Source organism: Mesocricetus auratus, unplaced genomic scaffold (genome assembly GCF_017639785.1).
Source record: "Mesocricetus auratus isolate SY011 unplaced genomic scaffold, BCM_Maur_2.0 Super-Scaffold_6730, whole genome shotgun sequence".
Classification (NCBI taxonomy): Eukaryota; Metazoa; Chordata; class Mammalia; order Rodentia; family Cricetidae; genus Mesocricetus; species Mesocricetus auratus.
Genome location: NW_024429184.1, coordinates 66,273,741 through 66,300,027, shown reverse-complemented (window position 1 = coordinate 66,300,027; position 26,287 = coordinate 66,273,741). Strand labels below are relative to the sequence as shown.

At 45.9% G+C, this 26,287-nt stretch overlaps 1 protein-coding gene across 1 annotated transcript; it reads left to right on the top strand.

Annotated features, from left to right (window-relative positions):
- Window positions 1-604: 604 nt before the first annotated feature.
- Window positions 605-26,187, top strand: Vxn (vexin). Its single transcript, XM_005066745.4, has 6 exons — window positions 605-1,192; window positions 6,394-6,449; window positions 13,483-13,633; window positions 18,577-18,638; window positions 21,680-21,771; window positions 25,450-26,187. The coding sequence occupies exons 1-6, from the start codon at window positions 1,126-1,128 to the stop codon at window positions 25,631-25,633; spliced, it is 612 nt and encodes a 203-aa protein (XP_005066802.1). The 5' UTR covers window positions 605-1,125; the 3' UTR covers window positions 25,634-26,187.
- Window positions 26,188-26,287: the final 100 nt, after the last annotated feature.

Sequence of the window (26,287 nt, the reverse complement as noted above, 5' to 3'; positions counted from 1 at the left end):
AGAATTTGAGGGATTAGTATATTACCTTTTCAATTTTTGACACAAATTAGCTTTTTTAATCACCAGAAAAGCTAAAGTCTTCTTACTTCAGCTTTCTCAAGTAAACCATGGTAAAATAATAAGTACCTAGTGCTATTGATTAGTTACAGATATTAAATGAGATCATACAGTAAGCTGCCTGGCTTGTAACAAATATTTAATAGGGCATCTGCCATTGTTAATATCATTATATCCCATCAGTATTGTGAAGTAAAAGGAAAAGTATTGTGAACAAAAGGTTGTGGGATTGGCTAAAATGTATAATCTTGCATATGTTTATGAAATGTATATCAACCATGGCATTTTTCATAGCTATTGAGAAAATACAGCATATTCCTAGGATATATAACATAGAAAGGGAAGGTAATAAATATCCAAAAGCAGAAGATAATAAAAATATAACTATCCTATAAATGGGTCCTAGAGTGTGTACACTGCCTGTTGCACAGCTGTGCACACCTCTAGGGTTGTGCAAAGAGACACTAAATGCTCACCTCCTGAAATGTAAGCCTTGTTGTCATAATAGATTGAAGCAAATATGTGATGGAAAAACAGTCCTTTTGTTTAAAATAGAAACTTTGAAGGGAGCCAGATAAACACATGACAAACGAAGATCCAGTTCCCCTGGAAGGGAAAAAAAAAGGTTCTTCTTTTCTGGAATGAGACCTTGAGACCTGGGCATGACTGATAGCAAAATTGACGTTTTCTCTTCGGTGAAATCCTCCAGTCAAGCTGGGCGCTAATCGAGTAGGCGATTTCACTTCGTCACTTCACAAAAGACTTCCAAATTCACTGCGGCAGACACTGCAAAATAAAAAATGTTAAGTACATCCTAGCTGGGGGGAGACGGAAGCCTTCGTGTTCAATCAAAGGTTTGCAATAATAGGATTCATTTAAAAAAAAAAAAAGGACAGATGGGATTAGGAAATGTTGCAGTGGAGACTGTCGTGAGAGGCACAGGCAGCCTGCCTTTTGTGGACCTGCACAAAGATCCCAGAACCAGTCTGGCTTAGGAAACCCTGGGACTAGGGCTCCAGGGAGAGGCCACTGGCTCCTGGACACCCTGCAGGGCAGGAGGCTGAAACCATGCATCAAATCTACAGCTGCAGCGATGAGAATATTGAAGTCTTCACCACCGTGATTCCCTCCAAGGGTGAGTAACAATCGCCCTTGGAGTCCCCTACTGGGGCATCTCATGCGGGAGGTGACCGATTGCTTTGGGGCTGAGGTACACTGGTGCTTGGTATCCAGGGGTCCCGAGGTCTGCTGGTTTCTCCGTTTTGATGCCCCCACTTTCTGGAGGGGGGGTACAAGAATAAGCATCAATCACAGGGAAACAATCTATCAAGGCGGGCATGAGCGCAGCGGAAGCCCTTCCTGCTTCACTTAATTCAATACCGGCAACCCAGGAGGCTCAATGACACGGGCAGCAAGTGACTGTTAAGCAGACAGAGATGGAAACAAAATTTCCAGGGTAGCTGATAAGGTTTTTTCATTGTCTGCAGTGAGAAAGCAGGTTCTGAGAGGAGAATCAGCTGTCCCAAAGCCAACTCTGTCTGACTTGGGTGGGGAAAGTCCCCGGGGCGGCCTGACACGCAGAAAGACAATGAAACTGGGCCCTGACCCAGGCTGGCTTCTCCACAGAACCCCAGGTCACCTCACCCGAGAACCTTGACTTTACAGGCACTGTTCATGGCTATCGTTGCAAAGCCCTGGGAAGGAATTGCTTACTAAGAGTGCCTTCTGGGGGAGTGCTGGTGACCCAGTATAGCGCCCTCTTCCTTGACATTGTTCTGACCCTGCAGCCCCTTGCCTTGCTGTGGCACAGGCTTCCCCTGGTGTCACCGTGATACTTGGCTGTCATGGTCTGGATGTCGGTGGTGCTGTGAGCCCACAGTCAAACAATTCTTCTCTTCCTCCCCACTGATGTCCGCCTCAGACAGGGGCCTTGCTCGGGGGTGGGGGGAGGGAGAGACTCAGCCTGGACATAGACAGACAGCTGAGCATAAATTGAGCTCTCAGCATCTACTACAGAGGGAGAGGGGAGGGAAAGAGAGGGGTTGGGAGTTTGCCCATGTGTAGGAGTTGAAATTTTCTCTGGAGATTCTGAAAGTCAACCCATCTGAAGAGGAGTGACTAGATATGTGTGAATAGAAATGACCTTTCCATTTATTTTATCTCTGTCTTTTGTTTTTGTGGGGTTTTTTTTTGTGGGGAGTGATGCATTCTAGTGGAGGACCAGGAGCCCATGAATGGGAAGCAAGTGCTGTACCACTGACCTACCTCGCGAGACCTGTAGATGGATACTGAGTGAGAAAGAAAAAGCAAGCTAAAAATGTATATATTCGCCGAGTGTTGGCACATGCCTTTAATCCCAGCACTCGGGAGGCAGAGGCAGGGGGATCTCTGTGAGTTGGAGGCCAGCCTGGTCTACAGAGCAAGTTCCAGGACAGCCTCCAAAACAATACAGAGAAACCCTGTCTTGCAAAAAAAAATGTATATATTCTCCATAGCATACTTGGAGCCATAGATAATTCTGCATAGTGTTTATGCATACATTTTTGTAGCAAAGTATAAAAACAAGACTAGAAAGGCCCATATGTAATAAAAATAATAATAAAAGTAGGCCCGGTGGCCCTGGAGAAGGGTGGAAGGAGAATTAGGTGGAAGAGGGCCTAAAACCTCATTGCTAGTTTTTGGGAAGCAAAGATATGGTATGTCTGTTTTCAGTGAGAAGGTGGCTCATGTCTGTAGCCCAAGAAAGCTGAGGCCTGAGGAAAAGATTTAAGAAGTAGGAAGAAAAAGTCCTTGATAACGTGCTTATGAGATTTCTGCCATTTCTGTAGTGTGTGACCTTGGACCAGCTACTTCTCCAGGCGTGAGTTCCCACTTCTGTAAAAGATAAACAAAGTTTAGCTTCCAAGGTTATTATGGAAAATAAGTGGGTTGATATACAGAGCGGTGGTAATGGAGCGGGCATGATCACACAGCATCAAACATACCACATACAAAGTGATTAATGTTTTCAGCCTGCATGTGTGGTTATGAATATTTTCATTAAAGATTAGTGTTTGATCGTATATTCTTTCTGTCTTCATCGGCTAAGTATTCACAGACACTTCACTCCTAGAGAGGATTATTTGCGGCTCTTGTAGAGGCCTCAATGGATGAAGCGTACTCTTTCCATGCCTTGCTTCTCCCTGGGGCCTCCTGAGAGCCTTCAAGCAGAAGGCTCCCACAGAAAGGAGCTGATGCTCTCAATTCTGAGCCACTGCATATGAAAGCAACAAATAACCTTATCCCAGGTCGACTACAGAACTTCAGAAAGACAAGTTTGTTCGACAGTGTGTAACAGGGTCTGAGTCCCCTGAGTGGGCCATTTCCCAGAAGCTAGGCATGAGCTGTGGGCTCCAATGAGCAACACATCTCCCCAGATTAGGCTCAGCATCACCGAAAGTATAGGCTAAATAGCCTAGTGGTTAGGAGTGAAAGCCCTAAACCTGCTGTGGTGGTGTGATCGGTGGTCCCAGCGCTTGAGAGGTGGGAGAATCATGAGCTCCAGGCAAGCCTGAGCTAAACAACAAAGCCCTATCTTAAAGAGAATGTGGAGGCTGGGCTCAGAGAGCAAAGTGCTTTCCTCACAAACACAAGGAGCTGCGTCCAGAACCAGGTAAAAAGCTGGACAAGTGGCACCTGGCCATAACTCAGGAAGGCAGAGACCGATAGATCCTTGAAGCTCAGTGGCAGCCAGCTTAGCCAAATTGATGAGCTATGAATTGATAAGTTCAAAACAAAGAGTAAAATATAGAAACCAATGAAGGAAAGCCACTCAGTGTCAATCTCTGTCCCCTCACACATGCACAAGCACACACAACACACAGGTACATACACCATGACATACATGTACGAACACACTAACAGCTACATATACCACAATACACACACTAAAAAGTACATACACGCTAATGGATAGATGCACACACACACACACACACACACACACACACACACACACACACAGTGTGGCCTCCATTCTTCCGTGACCTGAGTGAATGTTATGTGCCTAGAAACTGGAAATGCGGTGGGACCCATGAAGCATGGCAACTCAGAGTGGAGATGAGGGTGACCAGCCATCACCACCAGGTTCAATTTGAGGCACTATCATATCTGTTTGTTATTTCCCTTTCCAAAGTATGTGTGTTGGGATCAGCCTGGTAGCTACATTGTTCAGCTGAGCTGTCTTACTACCTTGTAACATTTGGCAACAGAATATATTATGGTGTTTCTAATGTATTTTTTTAAAATGTGCATCAGTGTTTTGCCGTGGGAAGTTTTGGGTCCTTTGAAACTGGAGTTGCACACAGTTGTGAGCAGATATGTGGATGCTGGGAGTTAAACTCGGGTCCTTTGGAAGAGCAGTTAGTGCTCTTAAACCATTAAGCCTTATCTCCAACACCATTTCTAATGTATCTAAAAAACACAGACCTGTGTGTCTTCCATTCTAGAAAGAAAGAGCCCTTTCAGGAAAAAATGTGTTACAGACACAGCCCATGGTGATTTCTGAAGATAAAAACTGTGTTTCATTCAGACATTGCACCAGAACTTACCAGGGGCAGCAGGAGGCAGCAGGAAGAGTTCCTCGCTGAAGCAGAGGCAGCAGCCTTCCATAGGCAGCTATCTCCCTCCTATATCTTCCCTGCCTTTGTCTGGCAGAAAAGTTCAATGGATCACACTATTTCCTGGGTAGCTGCTCTTTGCCAGGTTCTGGGCAAGGGCTTTGTGAAGGCTGGTTCATTTACTCCTTGACATAGCCCTCTACTGTAAGCGCTACTATTATCCCTGTCTGTCACATGAAGAAAATGAGGCTTTGAGACAGTGAAAAAATTGCCTAGCCTGTCACATTCATGTTCACACCCAGCTGGAGGAAGTTGGAGTCCTGGCTGTCAGTCAGCATGTTGAACTCCATGCTTCATGGCTACCAGGGCTTTGTAGAGGACAAGGACAACACTCTCTCACTCTCTCTCACTCTCTCTTCTTTGGTTTTTCTCTGTGTAGCTTTGGAGCCTATCTTGGCACTTGCTTGCTTGGCACTTGGCACAGGCTGGTCTCGAACTCACAAAGATCTGTCTGCCTCTGCCTCCGGAGTGCTGGGACTAAAGGCGTGCACCGCCACTACCACCCAGCTGGGCAGCACTCTTATGTTACTCATTTGATATGTGTTAAGAAATCAGTTCAGTTCTAATCAGGACGAAGATGAAGTAGGATTTGGGTCCCAGTAGATCTTAGGGATACGGAAGGTAGCTGACTGGGTGTGGAGTGACCTGAAACATACAAGGCTAAACATGTGTTCCCCTGATGTGAGGAACCTTGAGTGGTCAACTTCAGAGAAATGAAAAGGAGGAATGCTAATTACCACAGCGGGACAGTGACTATCACTATAGTAAGGTCCACACCTCGGCACTGCACAGCACTGTAACTTTTTAAGAGCTAATTGAGTTTTTTAAAGATTTTTTTCCTCAGATGGATCTCCTCTGTTAGCCTAGGCTACCTAGAACTCACTATGTAGCCAAGGATGACTGCATGCATGGCAGACAAGCATACTAGCAACTAGGCTATCCTTCCCTACTAAGTTGATTTTAAGTTATGGTACACACACAGAAAGAGAGAGAGAGAGAGAGAGAGAGAGAAAGAGAGAGAGATACAAACACACACATATACATACACAGACACACATATACAGTCAGAGAAGCACACACACACACACACACACACACACACACACACGGTGAAAGTCACCATTTAACCACACCAGATGTACAGATCATTGACATGTACATTCCTGGTGCTGTGCACCACTACCACCATGAATCTCCTGACTTTTCATTAACCCAAACTGGAACTCTATGCCAATTAACAATAATGCCCCACTCCCGAAGCCTCCTAGGCCCTGGGAATGACCATTCTACTTTGCATCTCTATGACATCAACTGCTCTAGACACCTCAGATAGGTGCATGGAATAGCTCTTCTTTGTCTCATTTAACCTAGTGCAGTCTTTCAGGGTTTATGCATCTTCTCTTTACTTTTTAAGGCTGAGCAATGTTCTAGCGTGTGGGTATACCATATTTATCCATCCATCTGCTGATGGGCACTGGATTCTTAGCAACCTTTTGTGTCTTTAAATGATGCTATAGAAATTTTGTTGGAGTCAAGCCTGGTGACGTCTTGAGTTGCAGTGGAACTCTGCTTTTCTTTCCACCCCTTTCCCAATAGCCCTCCAACCAGAACCAAACATTCCCAGGTCAGGACTGTAGCCTTCAGGCATTTTCTAAAACCATTTCTTTATCTCTTTCAGTGTCCAGTCCATCCAGGAGAAGAGTCAAAAGCTCTCAACATCTCTTGACCAAGAACGTAAGGAAACTCATTTAGTTAGTTTTGATTGTCTTTGATTCTCAGTGCAAAAACAATGGTGGCTTCTTGACTCCCAACCCCTCCCCTGCTCTCAAGGATGAGGAGGCAAGGTTGTCTCACATGGTTGTTCATTTAGCTAAAATAGCTGACAATACCAACCATACACCAGAGTCCCCTGAGAGATTCTCACATTTTGCCATTTTCCCCAGGCACAGGGGAGACCTCACTCTACATGCAGAGTTCATGATGTGAATGTAGCATCCTGATCTATGCATCTGTAGTGTTATATATTCTCACCATGATAGATAGCAGTGGATCACTCTTATCACATAGACCTCCTAGTAGAATGAACAGGTAACAATAAGAACAGCTCATCCATCCGCCCACCTATCCATCCCTCAGGTATTTGTATTTCTAGTATGCTAGAGAAGTTGTAATGAATGTACAGAGTATGAGAGTAATTTTGTTGCTGTTTCCTTGCTTGCTTGATTGAGATAGCCCTTGTGTAACTCAGGCTGTCCTCATGTCCACCACACAACCCAAGCTAGCTCAAAACACGAAGCTCTCTTGCCTCAATAGCCAAATGCTGGGACCATAGGCATGATGTTTTAAACTGTGCCTTTTGCTTACAGGTTTGTCTGGTAATGCCAGAAATTCTGAATAACTCAGGAGTGTCCAGCCTTGCCCTGTCCTTTTCCTGCAGCCTCACTTTGAATTTTAAATTGTGTTTCAGTATTTTTAATGTAGTAAAATTGTTTACACACTCTTAGAGGCTAAGGACGCTATGCACTTCTCACTTTACATACATATTTATTTATGCCAAAACTATCAATATATCTGCACTGTATTTCAAAATGAAGAATGATTAGTTCCTCTTGATGATGTGGAATTGCTATGATAAATTTTGGATTTTTAAGGGTTGTAATTTAAAAAATATTTTCCCTATTTTAAAAATATGTGTGTTTTTATAACTTAAAGGGGATTTATTTGTTGTTCATATAAACATTCTTTATACTTTTGTTTTAAAGAGCACAGGTACACTAATCACCTGAACAAGGCAAGACCATTGCATACAGCTTTGCTAAACTCTGATTCCAAATCAGCATGTATCTACTGCAAAACCTCAAATACTGCAAGGGTTCTCAAAATCCTGAGATTTTGTACAACAGAGTTGAAGATGTAGAGATTTTACAATCAAATCACTTATGTATAAAGCCCAGCTCCACCAGATTCTATTTACTTGAGTCAGTTGCTTAACTGTCCTGGAATTCTACTTCCTTAGCTTCAAGATGAGGTTATTACAAACATGTATCTCAAGGACAAGAGACAAATGACTTAACACACAGCAAGTATCTGGTTCAGAGTTTGTCACATATCAAACATTCAATAAATGTTGGTATGGGTTTTTTAAGGGGAGGTTACTTTATTATATTGAGACAGGGACTCAGTCTGTAGTGCTGGCTGTCCTGGAACTCTTTATGTAGACCAGGATGGTCTTAAAGTTGAAACCTTTACCTGATGTACATGGATATTACAGAAGTAGCTCAAGAGAAGTCACCACACAAAGAGTGGGTCTGTGAAGAATTTCAGGATAATGGAGCCTTTGGTAATAAGTAGGAAAGCTGGCAAGAGGAAAATCTATCTACCGTTGCCTTCCAAGTGCTAAATTAAAGGTGTGTGTCACCATACCCAGCTGTATTACAGTTTTATTGCTGTGAAGAGACACCATGACCATGACAATTCTCATAAAGCAAAACATTTAATTGGGGCTGGCTTACAGTTTCAGAGATTTAGTCCATTATCATCATGGCAGGAAGCATGGCAGCACAAAGGTAGACATGATACAGGACAAGTTGAAAGTTCTACATCTTGATCTGCAGGCAGCAGAAAGAGACTACTATACTAGACCTATCTTGAACATATGAGACCTCAAAGGCCATCCCTACGGTCTACACACTTTCTCCAACAAGGTCACACCTTCTAATAGCATCACTCCCTATGGGCCAAACATTCAAGCACATGAGGCTACGAGGACCATACCTATTCAAACCACCACACCAGTCACTGGTGTGTTTTTAAGTGAAAATTTTCCATATACTACAGGATAATTATGCTTATTGTCTGACAATGGACTATTTTGTGAATTGCTTTTATTCAGTTAACAATAGATCTTGAATATTTTTCTATGCCAAAAAGTGAATATCTATATGTATATGTGTGTAGGGTACATATACATACTTATAAAGACTGCATAGTATTCCAATATATGAATCACTGAGTCAAATCTGGAATTTTTAAATTCATTATCCAAAGTCATCAATAAATAGTGTTTCTCTACTTTTTCTATTAAGATAATGTCCCAAGGAAGGTTTCTTGAGAATATTGCTATGTTCTTATACATCTTTGAGGATGAATTTGTAGATGTGAAGATACTGGTCAGGAGGATTGATTAGAAGACCTCTGTATTTGTTACCAAAGTCCTGCAACCACCTTTTTTCTAGAACACCAGACAAATACTACAGGATATTCCTGTTGTTAAGCTTTCACAGGCTGATAGGTGGAAATGCCTTATTGTTTTATTTTGTATTTCTTCCATTAAAATGTAATTCATTTCCTTCATAGATTTATTGACTCAATATTTTCCCCTGTGGGTTTTTTATTCATCTCCTTTGCCTGCTTTTATGTCAGTTGTATATCTTTTTATAAGGACTTTGGGAGTATTTGCTATATTAGGAAAGAGAAGTATTGTGAGTCATGAGCTCCTGACCTCACTCATAATCCCTGAGAATTAACAACCTAGTTCATAAGGGAGATGGAAAGGATAGGTTTGTCCATAGATAATTCAGAGTCAGGAAACTTCATTGAGGGTGTTCAAGCCTTGGCCAATAGCTGCCCAGCTCCCCTTCTGTTTACAAAGCTCAGGTCTAACCACAGAACACACAGGCCAGGCTGGGCAGGGCAACTTAAGCCTGAAATCCCTGTCTTGGTGAGACAAGGGTTTCGGGCCTCTTCTCCAGGTTGGTAGCCTGAACATACCACAGGAAAACCCATCCTACTGTGCACAGATACTAACATTTACAGAGTTCTTTGGCTCTGAGGGCTCATTTGCATCTCCTGTCACTCCTTGGGCTGCCATGTGGATGGGAATGCATTTTCTTCCTCCTCTGTGAATACCACTTTCCTCTCTGAGTCACTTCCTCTTGGACATCACTTGAGTTGCATTTTCTTCCAAATCCTAAAGCACATCCACTTCTCCAGTGTGCCTTCCCTTCCTCCCTACCTCCCTCTGTTTTACTGACATCCTAATCATCCTGATGCCTGTGGATGTCAAGAAGTATCTCAAGAGAATGCGCCCCACAAAGAGTGGGTCTGTTTAGCATCCCAAGATAATGGAGCCCTTTGATAATTAGCAAGGGAGCTAGCAAGAGGAAAGACAGAGAAACAGGATTGTAAATATCACTTTGTCCCCAGATTTGATGTTTGTGTGGGGAAATCTGGGTGGAATCTCATGGCTTATGCACTAAACATTCAATTGTACTTGAAAATTGCCCTCTGGGTGTAGGTGGTTCTGAGGTTTTTCAAAGAGCACTTACTAGGGAGGCACAAAACCATGGCACACATTGGTTCTGTAAATGCAGCTCTGTGACCTTAAGAAAGATACAAAGCTCCTTTGGACAACTGTTTCCCTATATGTAAACTTTTAGAGTCTGCTTGAACATTCCTTCTGCCCCAAGCCATGATTGTGCCTCACTATCTAGGTCTCAGCTGTCTAACTCCTCATCTGACCTCCAAGCTGGCAAACAGAAGGATGGATTTTGGGTGTCAGGGATGAACTCACCTGCAATGTGGTAAGGTAATAGCTCAGTAGACAGTGTGATGTCCTAAAACAGGAAAAACACCATTAAATTCTTGTTTTCCTCCTCTACCCTATTAACATCTTGCACTCCCCACCTCTGGGATCTTAGCTCTACACTCAGGATGCTAAGAGTGCGCTCACACAGACTGCTTTGTTCCACGGCTATCAGCAGTAAGTTCTACAGACAGGAAAATAAAAGTCAGCTATTGTCATTTTTTAGTCTACTGTGGAATATACACTAAGGACGCACACACATACACAGTGTATGTATGGACAGGAACTTTGATCAGCCTACCTCAAAGCTTTGCGGGAAACCCAGTAAATTACCATTTCTGAAATACCCAGAGCAGGAAAAGGCAAGGGTGAATCCTAAATGCTCAGAATAGCCCCCAGCTTCCCCCCAAAGATGGGACTGGGTCATAAATGAATCTGAGATAAGTGAATGTCCTACCCCATTTAAGACCAAATGTGTGATATCCAATTTCTAAGTAAAGGGCTATTTGTGGTAAACTTATGTTCCTCTATGGGAGACATGAAGAGTCAGTCTTCAAAACACTTTCAAACACTTACAAATGTGACAGGTGAATGTGTGCCCTGAAGACATCAGGAATCTTTGCTAATAACAGGCATTGATTCTGCCAACCCAACAAGGGTAGGCATGAATATCCCTACCCCACTTAACTACTGTCAGAACTGGGGCTTAAGGTCTTAGAACGTGGCTCAGTTGGTAGAATGTTTACCTAGCATGCATACAGACCTGGGATTGCTCCCCAGGTCGGTAGTATGCATCTGCACTCTCAGCGTTCTGTGAGTAGAGGCGGGAAGGTCAGAAGTTCAAAGATATCCTCAGCTACATAGCAAGTTGGAGGTTAGCCTAAACTACATGAGACCCTATCTAAAAAATGAAATATCTGGAGCTTGAACTCAGGTTGGCTTGACCCCAAATGGGATTATCTTGTTTTTCATTGCCAATCTGATAGGAGAGGGAGATTTTATTGTTTTAATATGCATTTAGTCACTAGTGTTCAGAGAATTTATGGGGTCTACTCATATTTTTCCTCCATTTTCTATTGCTTGGTAAAGACTTTTACGAGCATAGGATAATTCCTCATCATATATAATGCTATGTGTCATATTAATCTATATTCTACTTCAGTGTTTGTTGCTCAACACACGGCTTTGACCTGGTTCATCACCCAAACCAAAAAGAGATGCTCTCCCCCACTGGCCTGATATTTACTCCAACGCTATCATTCAAGATACAGTTTCCTCCACTCACTTGAAATACCACCCTATTATCACATCTCTATAAAAGCCCATTTATTTTTGCTCCGGCATCTCCCAAAACCAACACTACAGTTCTGTTTGGTCAACTGAAGAGGGTCTACCAAAAGCGAAACTATCAGGGCTAGCCCATCTGCCTCCCTCGCAGATGCACAGGAGCCGGAAGGTGACACAGAATGGGCCCTTGCAAGACAGCTGTGTGTAGGAGGAAGCCGACAATGCAAGCCTCGGGGAGGCTGCAGGGTTACAGAATCCTGGGGCTTCTGATGAATGAGCCCCATGGAGTAAGGACAAACAGAATGAATGACCCTGTGTCCTGGAAATGGATAGAATATGCAGCATTGGCTCCCTGACTGCCAAGAGTCCCTCCATGACTCCCCATATTAAGATAAAATGCCTGCTATTATTTGTCTCCTGTTTTTACATTTAAATTATTTCAGTGGTTTACGTACATCTGTCCCTAAGTACACTCAGGGATTGGTTCCAAGACATCCACAGATATCAACATTCACATGCTCAAGTTCCCTGTGTAAATGGCATACTTTATGCATACAGTCGTGACACACACTCCCTACTTTAAATCATCTCCGGGTCACAAATTACCCAAAGAGGATGAAATGTTATGTGAACTACTGTTGTATGCCATCAGCTAGGAGATAAAGAATAACCTCTCTGTGTGTTCAGTGTCTTTTAAAGCAGTTTATGAAGAATTTCATACCATAGTTTGATCTTATCTTTTCCCTCCCTCCAACTCCCCCCACCCATCCTCCCAAATCCACCCAACTTCAAGTTCCTTCTCTCTTTAAAACAAACAAAAACAGCTGGGCGGTGGTGGTGCATGCCTTTAATCCCAGCACTCGGGAGGCAGAGGCAGGTGGATCTTTGTGAGTTCAAGGCCGGGCTGGACCGACAGCCTCCAAAACAATACAGAGAAACCTTGTCTTGTAAAACCAAAAACAACCAATCATGGGATCAGATCAGTGTTGGCTGACAACTCCTGAGCGGGTCACCTGCTCTGGAGTGTGGCTGACATAATACCCAGTGTCACTCCGTTGAAGAAAACAGTTTTCCTCTCCTAGTGACTGTCAGTTGTGAACAACTTCTGGGCCAGGGGCTGGACTTCATGCCCTTCCTCCATGCTGGGTTTGTCTGGCTTGAGCTAGCACACGCTGCGGCAGCATCTCTGTAAGTCCGTGTGTGCTTCTAGAAGTTTCCTGGAAGTCATCCACCACCTCCAGTTCTTCCCATCTTTCTGCCTTTTTCTCTGCATTAGCAAATATAATCTTTTATTAATTCTTTCCATGCCATGCATTTTAATCATTTTTACCACCTCTCCTCTTCCTAACTCCTCCCAGATCTGCCCCACCTCCCAGGATCCTGTCCTTTTTTTAAAAAACAATGGATTAAGTCCCTCCTTTGTTGTATCTATATGCTTATGGGTGTGAGGCCATCCACGAAAGCATGGTTAACCTACCACAGGTGACGTCATTGAAGGAAACAAACTCTCCCTCCCCAGAAGCCATCAACTGTCCATAGCTTTTCGGCTAGGCATGGGGCTCCTGATGCCCTCCTCCCTCCATGCTGGGATGTGGATTGGCTTGATCTTGTGCGGGTAGCCACAGCTGCTGTGAGTTCCTCAATGGTTCCTGAGTCCTGGGGTCAGGTTATTGATGAATCATTTGTGGATGAGCGCTAGCAGACGACTGTAATGAAACCACCTTAGCTTTTAACACTCTCCTCTGAGTTTTTGCGATCACCACTCAGTGAAAATACACTCCCCACCACCCTGATCCAGGCTAGTTACAGTTCCCTTGTGGACACGAAGTGGGTACGCACTCCGGGCACTGCGGGACCCGGGGAAGGATGACTGACTGTATTTCTTGCGCCTTGCAGGTAGTGATCGAATCGGACCTGTACCCGCCAAGACCCCTGGAGCTGCTGCCACAACGCTGCGAGCGCCGGGACACGGGCGACTGCAGGTTTGGCCGGCTGCAGACCGCCCGGCCGCCCGGGACGCATTCTACCAAAACCCCGGTCAGACCTGGTAAGTGAGTCCCGCTTCGGGTTCCCCAGGCGCGGGGACCCCTGAGAGCCGGTGACTTTCCACCAAAAGCACAGCAGTGACTCATGTGTCCTATCCCGTGATCCTCCCTGGAAAGAGGATTGAAAATCCAGTTTTCAAAACAAAAACGAACAAACAAAAAAACCTGTTAGTGTTGAGAAAGCATCTGTTCTCAGGTCTCACCTACAGAGGCAGGACCGCCAACACCATTACCTACACACAAGGCTGCCTCCCTAAAGGTCCTGGGTACATCCCCAGGACCAGCACCACAGCCATAACAACCAAATTGTACTACTTTCCCCCTACCCCACATTTGAATGACTTAATCTATAAAAAGAATTTAGGGGCAAACCTATTTGAAGTCTGGAAACAGTGAGGTTACCTTGGATCCTACTTTTCTGAAATGGCTTCCACTCTAAGCAGTAACATACTATTCACATTCTAGCCCTCCAAAGTTTCTAATAATAGTTTCTCTTTAATTGATAGTTTAGGCTTCTTTCTGTTGTGCCAACAACCTAAAATTACTCATGTTTTAATTCCAAAACTACATAGTTGAGAATGATGGCTTACAACACACGACCTCAGCATTTGAGAGGCTGAGGCAGGAGGATTAACATGAGTTCAAGGTCAGCCTGGGGTTGAGGAGCAGATCCTACCTCAAAAATGAGGATCTGGGGAGATAGCTCAGGTGATAAAGTATTTGTGACACAAACATTAAGGCCTGAGTCTAATCTCCAGAACCCATGTACAAAGTGGGGTGAGCAGTGTGAGCTCAACCCCATGCTGGTGAGCAGTGTGAGCGGAACCCCATGCTGGGTGTGCAGTGTGAGCGGAACCCCATGCTGGTGAGCAGTGTGAGCGGAACCCCATGCTGGTGAGCAGTGTGAGCGGAACCCCATGCTGGTGAGCAGTGTGAGCGGAACCCCGTGCTGGTGAGCAGTGTGAGCGGAACCCCGTGCTGGGTGAGCAGTGTGAGCTCAACCCCATGCTGGTGAGCAGTGTGAGCGGAACCCCGTGCTGGGTGCACAGTGTGAGCGGAACCCCATGCTGGGTGCACAATGTGAGCGGAACCCCATGCTGGGGAGGCAGAGGCAGGAGAACCTCGGGGCTCCCTGGCCAGCCTAATAGACAAGCTTCAGATCTCAGTGAAAAATTGTCTCAAAACCAGGATGGATGACAACTGAGGTTAACTTCTGGCTTCCACATGCCCCCTTCATTTCCTGCATCCACATGCACTAGTATGAACACACACCTGCAACACGCACTAAAGGAAATCCAGAATGTTGTGAAAACTTTGGGCGCTAACAATTTTGCATTCTACAGGAACTGATATAAGTCTCTAACTTTCCCCATCCCATGTCCCTCCTTTGTTGGTGTTTGCTCCAAGTTTTGTTGTGGTTGTTGCTTGCTTTAATTGTTGCTTTTCTAGGTTTCTTTGGTCTCACTCTGCACTCATGATCACATAAACCAAGCTATGTTCTCAGTTAAGATCAATTGCATACATGTAAATAAGATGAAGCATTAGAAAAGCCACAATCTGCCTTGCAAATTAAGAGGAGATAGCTTTTTCTCAGTATCTATGTATAGGTGAGTGGGTGGGTGAGCATGTGTGGAAAGAGAAAAATAGGCAGAATATTCCTCTTTGCTCCAAAAATCAAAAAGTGAATTTAGAAGCCTTGACTTGCTTTGTACACAAGAGTCAGCTAGGGGCCTTTCCCCGATGCAGAGTTTAATTGAGAAGGACACTAGATCACCTGTGGATCCCCAGGTTTCATTACTGTGGTGCTGTTCTTGGAGCTCCAGGGTCAACAGACTGAGTGGCAAGGATTTAAAGAGAAGTTACTGTAGTGATTTTCAAAATGGGGCTCTCAGAAACAGCACCTGGACATTTGTTGGAAAGGCACAGTTTATTTGACTAGAAACTCCAGGGTTAAGGCATATCAATCTGTTACACACACACACACACACACACACACACACACACACACACACACACACACACACACACACACACACACACACACACACACACACACACACACACACACACACACACACCGGGAGGATATCTTGAAATAGTTCTTATCCATGCCACAGGGGAGATTGTGGATTTTCTACGGCTTCCTTCCATTTGGCCTCTGCAATCACCCTTCTACCCATTCACAGAACAGAAAAAACAATGCTGTAGAAATTGTTTGATCCATCCAAGGTGACATTCCTTGGCAGCCAAGAGCCAACATACAATTTCTAGTCTCCTGGTGTTATTATGCTCAGTGCCTCTTTGCCCAACTGTCTAGTTTTAGGGGTCACTTTTAGAGTCTTTAAAAGACAGCATTTCATAGTGTAGCCTAAGCTGGTCTCAAGTTCATGGTCCTACCTCTTCAGCATCCCAAGAGCCAGGATTATGAGTGTACTACCATGCTTGGCTGTTTCCACAACTTTGTAGGTAGCTGTTGTCATCTTGTACTGCCCAAGTCAGTCTTTTATTCTAAACGACAAGTAAGTTATGAAATGGTGAGTCTGCCCGACATGTGACAGTCAGCTCACACAGGGGCGTGCTAGTCAGGTTTGGGTGGAAAAAAAAATAGACTCAGCTGGGCACTGATTCAATTCCCTCAGCGCCTCCAATCTTGTAGATTCCAGGATGGGTAGGAGGGAGTGTTGCTGAGAGGAAGCCAAACCCAGTGCTCCAAGGAAAGGCTAGGCACCAGCCCATGGGTATCAGTTCTTACTCCCTCCTATCAGTAAACTGCATTCTCTGGGGACCTCAAGTCTGGGAGCTTGCTCTTCCTCTGAACTGTAGGATAAGGTCTTGGATGCTACAGATTTCTCAGGTAGGAGAGAGGTGAGGAAACTTGGAGATCCCAGGGATGCTGTAGGTAGAACCAACTAAGACATTCTTGCCACAAGGTCGTAGAGGCTGGAAAGAGACCATGCTTACCTTCTGGGCCTGGGAAACTAGCTGTTTGTAGGACTTTTCCCTGGAGATAACCAGCTTATTTTAACTGTCTGCTTTCCTGAAAGTCTCCAATTTCTTCCCTAATACTTGTGTCCTCCCCATCTATGTTGTACACTAACCTGACAGTGTCACCCCCAGATACCTCTTACCTTGACACATTTGTAACCTACCTCAAGCTTCCCAGGCTCAGACCCCAACTTTTCCCATATGTAGACAATGCCAGGGAAGGGCCTCAGCCCCTAAGCCCTCTCTACAAAGCTCCCAGAATGTCCTCCTAAGACAGGAAGTTTCCCCTGTCAACTTTCATTTTTAGCACTGCTGTCACTTCTCTCCCACCTATCCTCCAAGCCTTGACATCCCAAGGCCACCTCCTGTGGCACTCCTGTCCTTACCATTCTGTATGGTAGAATAACTGTGAACTGCAGGGTAATTCCCTGATGGCCCATTCCGTTATGTCTCCCTGAACCTTCACTAATGTTCTTTCTGCAGCTCTTCTCTGTGTGCAAAACCCCACCTCCTCCTGAGCTGGGATATGCCATCCCTTGATCAAGCTCTCCAGGCCTGCAAGAGGCCCGACACTTCCTCAAATCATCTTTATGTGATCCTCTAGTGCTTGTTATTGTTTTTACTGCTGTGATAGAACACCATGACCAAGGCAGCTTATACAAGGAAGGGTTCATTTCGGGTTTACACTTCCAGAGGGCTAGGGACCATAATGACAAGGATGCCATGGCCGCAGACAGCAAACATGGTGGCTGGGACAGCAGCTGAGAGCTCACATCTCAAACTGCAAACAGGAAGCAGAGAGAGTGAACTTGAAGTGGCTCAAGTCTTCAAACTCTCAAAGCCTGCCCTCAGTGATGCACTTCTTTCAGCAAGGCCACCCCTTCTAAGGCTACACAAATAAGCATGCCAACTGGGGACCGAACATTCAAATGATGAGGCTATAGGGGACATCTCATTCAAATCACCAGGTCCGCCTCCAGATTAATGGTTATGCATCACTAAAGCCCTGGTTTCCCCAATAAAAATATGTTGACTATCAGTTTCCAGCCCAACTAGTCAGCAAGCCACTGGCAACCATTTAAACGCAGTTACTGTGATTAAACACTATTTGCGTGGTCTTTGGGCATCCAATCTAAGGCTGCCTACAAGGTTCACAGGTCTGCAGTGTCACATGGGTGCCTGGCTTCTAAACTCAGGCCATCAGGTCTGCGTTACAGCTGCTTTTATCAACTGAGCCACCTCCCAGATCCTAAGATTGTTTTTATATAGGCCCGTGTGTGACGAAATTAGAAAAGAGAATGGGAGAAGACGAGGAGAGATCTGGGGGGGGGGGAGGCGGGGAACATCCATGTGAGACGGAAGCACACAAGACTGGGATGGGGGAAGGAAGGAGACCAGCAGGAAGAGAGAGTGACCGGGGCCGGAAGTGGAGGAGGACCCATGAGAACAAACGCTGCAATAATGGGACCATCCCTTGCTCTGATTTCTTAGGAGCTGAGGTCTTAGGAAAGGAGGGAGTCCTGGGGCCGTGGTCTATGAGCACCTACTGCCTGCTGGTACAGTGTTAAATGCGCTCTTTTAATTGACTTCATTCTCTCGCAGCAGCTTGAGGATCACAACAAAGCTGACCTGAAGTACACGATTTCCTAGCTCTGCCTTCTGCCTGCACACTTGTAGTCTCCTCCACTCTGAACATCCCCAGCACAACGGCACGCTTGTCAGAGCTGTTTAACTACATTGACCTGAGCTCCAGCTTCCTGGAAGAGTGGCAGGGGTAGGGGTGACCCCACTTGGGCAGTTAGCGTTGCCTGGCCAGCACGACAGTTCCTTGCTGCTAGGTACGAAGGCCCTGAGAAAGGCCCTCTGAGCCTGGATGGCCAGCGAGATAATTGATTCAGAAGCAGAGGGAGGCAGAACTCAGAGTACAACTGAGTAATACCGCTTCTGTTCAATTTCACAGCGGGGATCTCTGAACCCAAAGCTTCAAGTCTGTGTGGGAATCGAGCATATGGGAAATCATTGGTGAGTAAAAGAAGCCACATTCGTTGTATCTGCTGTGCTGGAAATGTCTCTCTGGTGCCAGAAAGGGGGCTGGTGTCCTTTGCCCTAGGCTGAGAATCACTGGGAAAACAGCACAGTGGTTCTTTGCTTTGGGGACTAGTCATTGACGCCACTCTGTGTACTTAGGACACACCACTGGCTGCCTCTCTTTCTCAACAAGAGCTCGGTTCACATGCAAACAGAAGCTGTGACTTGCTAGCGTTTCATGCATGGGGGAGAATTGCGAGGCCTGGCCAGACAGCAATGCCTGACTAATTCCCAGGTGCAGCTCTGGGGTAAAGTGATGCAAAGTTCTCCAGCGCTAGGAGAGGCACCAGCACCACACAAGCACAAAACATCAGTGTCCCAGTCAGCCTGGCTGCTATCACACGCCCTACACTGGGGCACTGAGACACGGCTCACTTTTAGAGACGGGAGAGTCTGAGATCTAAGTGACAGCAGATTTGGTGTCTGGAGAGGGTCTTCCTCTTGCCTTGCAGCTGGACGTATTTCTGCTGTGTTTTCTGTGCATACAAATAGAGGCAGTGCTGAAACTCTCTCTTCTTCTGAGGGCGCTTATCTTATCATAGATGTCCCACCCTCAACAGCCTCATCTACACCTAGTTACTGCCCAGAGTGTCCACCTCTGAACACCATCACGCTAGGGCCTTAGCAGATGAGTTTGAGTCATGTACAAGCATCAATCCATAACAGCCAGTCATTTGAGGGCAGAGTGCTTCTCAGAGCATCCTGTGCAGGTCAGGTTCACTGGGATGTGAGGACCAAGGGGTAAGATGTTTATTAGGCACCAAAACCAGTTTTGAGAGTAGAGAGGTAGCTTGGTGCAGGGAGCCACTGAACCATGATCCAGGCTGAGCACCTTTAAGTGTAAAACTAGGATGTGAGTTGCCTACACAGATGGGTCTCAAATGGCCCAACTATTGTCTTTCTTCCTACTCCATTAAGGTCTGTGGGCTGTCCCAGCAAGCATGTGACTCTGAGCAACATGGTCCCCTGCAGCAGAGAGAAACTTGCCTACCCTTTGCCCACTCTGAGTTGAACAGTTTGTCTTTTTTAAAAGAGGAATTAGGGGAATATCCCCCAATTATCTCCTCTTTTCCTTTGTAGTCTTCTAGGGATGAGTGTGGGTTCCCTCTCATTTAATAGAGACTGGGGTAGATGGAGGTGGGATCATCTCAGACATCTTGGGTCCTTGCAGCAGCTACTACTCAACATGAAAACTACAAAGATGCCAGAAGCCAACTGGGCCAGCCCCTCATCTGTATGGAACAAATTAGACTGAGCTGGCTATTTATGCTCTGGCCAGGAGATCTAACCCAAGGATTTCAGTAAGGTCATTGTATTAAAAACTATACAGAGGGTGGGGATGGGAGAAACTGTTGTAAAGGAAGTCCCCTTTCCAACATGACTCAGCAAATATGGTGGTTAGGCACTGGCAGAGGGAAGGAAGACAGTCTTGAGAGTTGCTGAGCTTAAAAAAATACGGTCAAGGTTAAGGAGAAAAGGCCTCAAGATCAGCTTAGATGGTACCCATGGTAGATTAGCAGCTGCAGCAAGGGACCAGAGAAAGCTGGGGCAGTGAAGGGTGGTAATGGAGATGAGGATGCAGAGAGAGCAGTATGTCCATGTGCCTGAAACGAGTGGAGCTATATCCCATCCCTCATCTCATGCTCAGCGTCCTGGGCAAGAGAGAGACCCAGAGCCTGCCCATCTAACTCTGATTTGGTGCTGACATGGGTGAGGTGGAACTAAGGAAGCTAAGGGAAGGGCCAGGGGCCAGGGTCTCCTTCCCCAGATAAGGAGCCTTGGGCTCACATTGACTGAGCATTGGCATGATGGGAAAGGACAGCTAGGGAGGGCCACAAGGTGGTACAGTAACTCTGCCCTCAGCCTCCCCCGCCCCAGGAGAGAGGTGGTAAATAGTGGTGTCCTTGACCTGGAATTTTTCCAGAGGCTTCAGGAAATGTGGTGACTTGACACTTTGATGAGGCTTGGAACAGAAGAACAAAGCATAGTGTATGCCCGCTGATGAGGCAACCCCTGGACTTAGCCCTGATTAGGTCATCTGCTAAGTTTCAGTTCAGGACGGGGCCTCTGGAAGGGCTGATGAAGGATAGGTCTCATACTCTCCCATTTGTCATGCAATCTCTCTAGGGACCAGGGCAATAAATAGAGAAATAGAAAAAAAAAGCGAGAAGACACGATTGTCTACATAGTGCTTTGGGAACACTGGGACAAAGAAAGATGAACGTGGCTAACAGCCTAGAGGAAGAGCCGGTGAAAGTGTGCTTGAAAGGCTGATAGAAATGAGGCCCTGATCCAGAGTACAAGGATGTGCAGAGCATGGGTCAGCAGTAGACAAGGCAGGAAACCTGCTAGAAATAGGCCTGGACCAGCTGACTCTTGCGGTCATAAAGGGCCGAGCTGCAAGTCAGCCTTGCAAGACCTCAAGGAGAAGGATGCATGAGTCTTCCATGCTGAGGGGTTGGGATGGAGACTCCTGACAGTTCGAGAGTCCAAGTAGGACATGGAGAGTGTAGTAGGCCTGGGCATAAATGAGGTCTGAGGAGACATCCTCCGGAGGGAGCAAGGAAGCAAATGGAAAGGCTGGTGCTGATGTGGGCAGCATGCTTGAAGAACGACGCTACAGGATTGATGATCAGATACCAGCAGAGGAGTTAGAATACTTGGGAGATTGAATGGCTCGCTCTCACGTCTCTAAGCCAATAGTAGTTCTTAAAGCAGAATCCCAAAACCAACAGTTTCACAGACCTTGTTTAATTCAGCGGCTCAGGCAATGTCCAGCCTGATAAATCAGATACTATGTGGTTCAGGCGCGACCCTCAGAAGGCCTCCAGCACGTCTGATGCTGACTGAGGGAGGGCTGTTGCCCAGGTTGGAGGTGGTACTTTCAGACAGACCTCTTATAAATGGCTCCCATAAGTGCCAGAGTGGGAATGTGGCACCGACCTCAGTCCTGTCCCCATGTCTTTAAAACACAGATTTCTCCAGTGGCCCGGATCTCAGTGAAAGCTCCATCTGTGGTAGAGGTGACAGCCAAGGGCTCAGAAAATGGAGCTGTTCTGGGAAGAGGGTAAGTATTGTGCCTTCTAGCTATGCTGCCTGCATGACTCTGCACCCATCCCAGTCACGCAGGAGAGGAACAGGTGACCTACATTTCTCACACCTTATGTACCCCACAAGGCCCCTGCCAGCTGCAAATGACCTTGCATCAACTGCTTGCCCAGGATTAAGCTGGAGTGCTTTTCATGGATTCCACTTCATTAACACTGCCGTGGGGCTTTGTTAGCTGAATGGAACCAGAGCCACATGCAGAAGCTCCAAAGACAGCGTCAGATATGCCTCATGAATTCTTTCAGGGACCCTCCTCCACAGGTACAGGAGTGGCTGGAATAGTTTTCGGGCTGAGAACACAGCTCTATGGTCCAGCACATGCTTGGCCTGCATGAGGTCCTGGCTTGCATCTCTAGTGCTGCAAACACAAAACAAACAAAAACAATAGAGCTTGGGTTTTAAGACAAGCTGTAACCATGGCCCTTGTTAATTCCATCTGATAAAGAGCCAGTCTAGGGTAGCAAGAAGGTTATTCCCACAGTATGCAAAAGGGTTTCAGTATAGTAAGACCCCAGAGTGTGCCACTCACCATGAACTTTTTGTTTGTTTTTTGTTTTTCAAGACAGGGTTTCTCTGGGTAACAGGCTGGCCTGGAACTCACTTTATAGACCAGGCTGACCTCAGACTCACAGAGATCCACCTACTCTGCCTCCCGAGAGCTGGGACTAAAGGCATGTGTCACCACCACCAGGCTCAACATGGACTCTTATGCCTCAGTAACTGCCTTCTACACTGTAGGCCATGGGAAGGGGTTGAGGGGATGAAAAGGAAGGCTTTGACTCAGATCTGCTCTCTAGCCTGGCACTTGTACTGATCTGTCTTCCAGCAAATTATCCTCATCTATTTAAAAACAGAGACGTCAGGTGGATGGCATGCTCAGTGGTTAAGGGTGCCACTGCTGTTGTAGAAGACCCACATTTGATCGCCAGCACCCAGGCCAGACTGCCCATAACCACTTGGAAGTTCAGCTCCCAGGGTATCCAATGCCTCTGGCCTCCAAGGACATCTCCACTCATGTGTACACAGACACACACAAACAAGCATACATTCAATTACAACAATAAAATAATCTTTAAAAAAACCCAGTTGCATATAGTGCTGCATGCCTGTAACCTGGTAATTGACAGGTAGAGACAAAGGGTGAAGCGTTTGAGGTCAGCCTGAGGTACTCAATGAACCCTTGTCTACAAACAAAGATGCATATACACAGCAAGATAAAAAAAAAAAGCTTCTTGACTGGCTATCGTAAAGATGAGGGGAAATCGTGTGTAGAGCCAGATGTGATGATGAATGCCCTAATCCCAACACTCAGGAAGCAGTGGAAAGAGTTCAAGGCCATGCCTGGGCTACATACCAAGGTCATGTTTCAACACACACACACACACACACACACACACACACACACACACACACAAAGAAAGGAAGGAATGAAAGAAAGGAAGGAAAAAGGAATGAAGGAAGGGAGGGAGGCAGACAAGAAGGAAGGGAGGGAAAAAAGGAGGGAGGGAGGGAAGAAAAAAGAAGAAAGAGAATAAGCCCTACATGATGGTACACACCTATGATTTCAGCACTAGGGAGATAGAGGAAAGAGGACCAGAATGGCATAATGAGTTTAAGTCCAGCTTGTAATAAATGGCACCTTGTCTAAAAAGAAGCAGGGTGGGGACCAGGTACAGATCATGAATGGAGAGTGTCTCAGTTAAGTTTCTATTGCTGTAAAGAAAACTATGACTGAAGGCAAGTGGGAGAGGAAAGGGCATATTTGGCTTGCTTCCACTGAAGCATAGAGGCAGGAGTTGATACAGAGGCCATAGAAGAATGGTGCTTACTGGCTTACTCATCATGGCTTGCTCTGCCTGCTTTCTTATAGAACCCAGGACCACCAGCTCTGGCATGGCACCACCCACAATAGTCTGGGCCCTCCCCCATCAACCACCTCACAGCCAGATCTTATGGAGTGATTTTCTCAACTAAGTTTCCCTCCCTTCTGATGATTCTAGCTTGTGTCAAGTTGACATAAACCTAGCCAGCATAGACAGCTTAACGAAAACTGCTCATGTTTACTGAGATACTTCTAATTTTAAACTTCTAGGTGATGGGGAAGCAGGACATTTGAGGAGATGCTCAGTACACATGTGAAGGGACACAGGCTAAAACAACATAGTCAGGGCTGGAGAGATGGCTCAGAGGTTAAGAGCACTGGCTGCTCTTCCAGGGGTCCTGAGTTCAATTCCCAGCAACCACATGGTGGCTCACAACCATCTGTAATGAGATCTGGTGCCTTCTTCAGGTGTGCAGGCATACAAGCAGGCAGAACACTGTATACATAATAAACCTTAAAAACAACAACAGCATATAACCCATTTTCTTTTGTTAATTATAAAATACCACAGACTGGTACATTTAAATAATAGAAGTTATTTTGGGTGTGATCCAATGCCAATGGACTGTACCCAAAGACGACTTCTCTGTGGACAGAGGTAATACAAGACATTTAAACAACCAGAGACAAGAAAACATATGAGAGATATATTCAAACTGGTTTTTACAGCAGACCCACTCTTAAGAAAGTCTATTAACCCAAGAATCAGTTAATCCATTAATCCATTCATGAGGCAAAACCTTAATCTAAAAACCCCTACCCCAGCCTTACTTCTTTTGATTTTGGGTGCTAGGACTAGAACCAGGCCTGCATGCATGCAGCAAATACTCTACCACGGAACTGCAGCTGCAGCCCTTATTTGATTTTTGAGGCAGGGTCTTACTGCATCCTCCAGGCTAGCCCAGAACTTCAGATCTCCTGCTTCTGCATCCCAAGTGCTAAGAATACAAACGTGATCTCTGGTCCTGTGTCTTAATATCTCAAAATGGAGATTGGGTTTCAAGAGAAGTTGTAGAGAAGCAGCCATAATCAAACCATAGCAAATATTAACCAAAGGAAGCAAAGCCATGGGAGTGGGACCCCGCAGGATGGAGCACTTCTGCATGTCGGAATTCCCCCGGAAAGAATTGTAAAAACCAAGTCGTGTGCCATGTGATGCATCGGGATTTAACTGGGAGAAAGCTATTGTTTGTGTGTTTTAACTCATTTGGCTTGGATTTCATTCTGGCTAGCAAGTTTTTCTGAGGGGCAGTAGCCGTTGCAGACTGCTCACGTTGACCAGAAAGACTACACCACTCACTGACAGAAGTCAGGCGTTCTAGACCACAGCTCTGCACCGTTCTCTAAACCCAGTCACCCATCCCCCACCTCGCCTGCCCATCCCTATGCTGGAGACCAAACCCAGGCTTTATACCAGCTGGACAAGCAGTCTACCACCGAGCTACCGCCCCAGTCCTCAATTATTCTCCCTGGTTAGGCAAGCAAGACTCAAAACAAGAGGACAGGACCCCAGAGGCCATCCATGAACATGCGCACAGTCACCTCTTCTCCCTCCATTCGAGATCCACTCCCAGGGGACATTCCTGTGGGTGTTCTACAGTGACCCTCCAGCTATGCAGATCATGATCATAGAATGGAGAGGGAGAGGAAAACTCTGACCTGACACTTACAATTACAGATTAAGTCTGGTTCAGTGCTGTATTCGTCACCCCCACCCCCACCCCACCCCACCCCACTCATTGGTTTTTCATTTAGATCCAGACACCTCAAGAAGATAGCAGAAGAGTACCCAGCGCTTCCCCAGGGAGCCGAAGCCTCCCTGCCATTAACAGGCAGTGCTTCCTGTGGTGTCCCTGGCATCCTACGAAAAATATGGACCAGGCACAAGAAGAAGTCTGAATATGTGGGAGCCACCAACAGCGCCTTTGAAGCCGACTAAAGGTGACCTTTCTTGGGCTCCTCGCATTGGCCGAGGGTCACAGAAGGAGAGACAAGATGAGGATTGGGACTGAGCCACCCTCCCCTCTGCTTGTTGCTAGTTCAAACACATCACCCTCCTTCACACTCTGGCATGGGGCATGGAAAGGAACGAAAGTAACCTTCCGGGAAGGCAGGAGAGCCGTTCCCTACAACAGCTGAAGCCATTGGTCTAAAGCCTTGTTGGGAGGTTGTAAAGGCTCTGCCCCTGTCTTTAGGAAACCAAAAGCCAACCCCCCTGGCCCATTTGAAAGCCCTCCAAGGAAAGCAGAAGGTGGTTGCTCTGTCTCCTTTGCGAGTTTTCCCAAAATGTATGATTTCTGGTGTAACTGTAAAGGTGTGTGTGGTTCTGAGGTACTCCTAACACAACAGTTCTTACTTTCCCCCTTCCTTGGTGAGATACAAAGCCCTTCATCTTTACTTTGTTCTAATATCTATTTAACAGCATCTTCTCTCTGCTTTGCTAACCATAGATGTGAGTTCTCTATAGAAAAGCACTTAGAACTTCAGTGTTAATTTTGGTGTCTTCTATTTTGTGAAGTGGTGCAATTGACCAGCTTGGTGCAATGCTGTCAACCCCAAGGGTGTTTTTCCCTTCGTTGTCTCTTCCTACCAT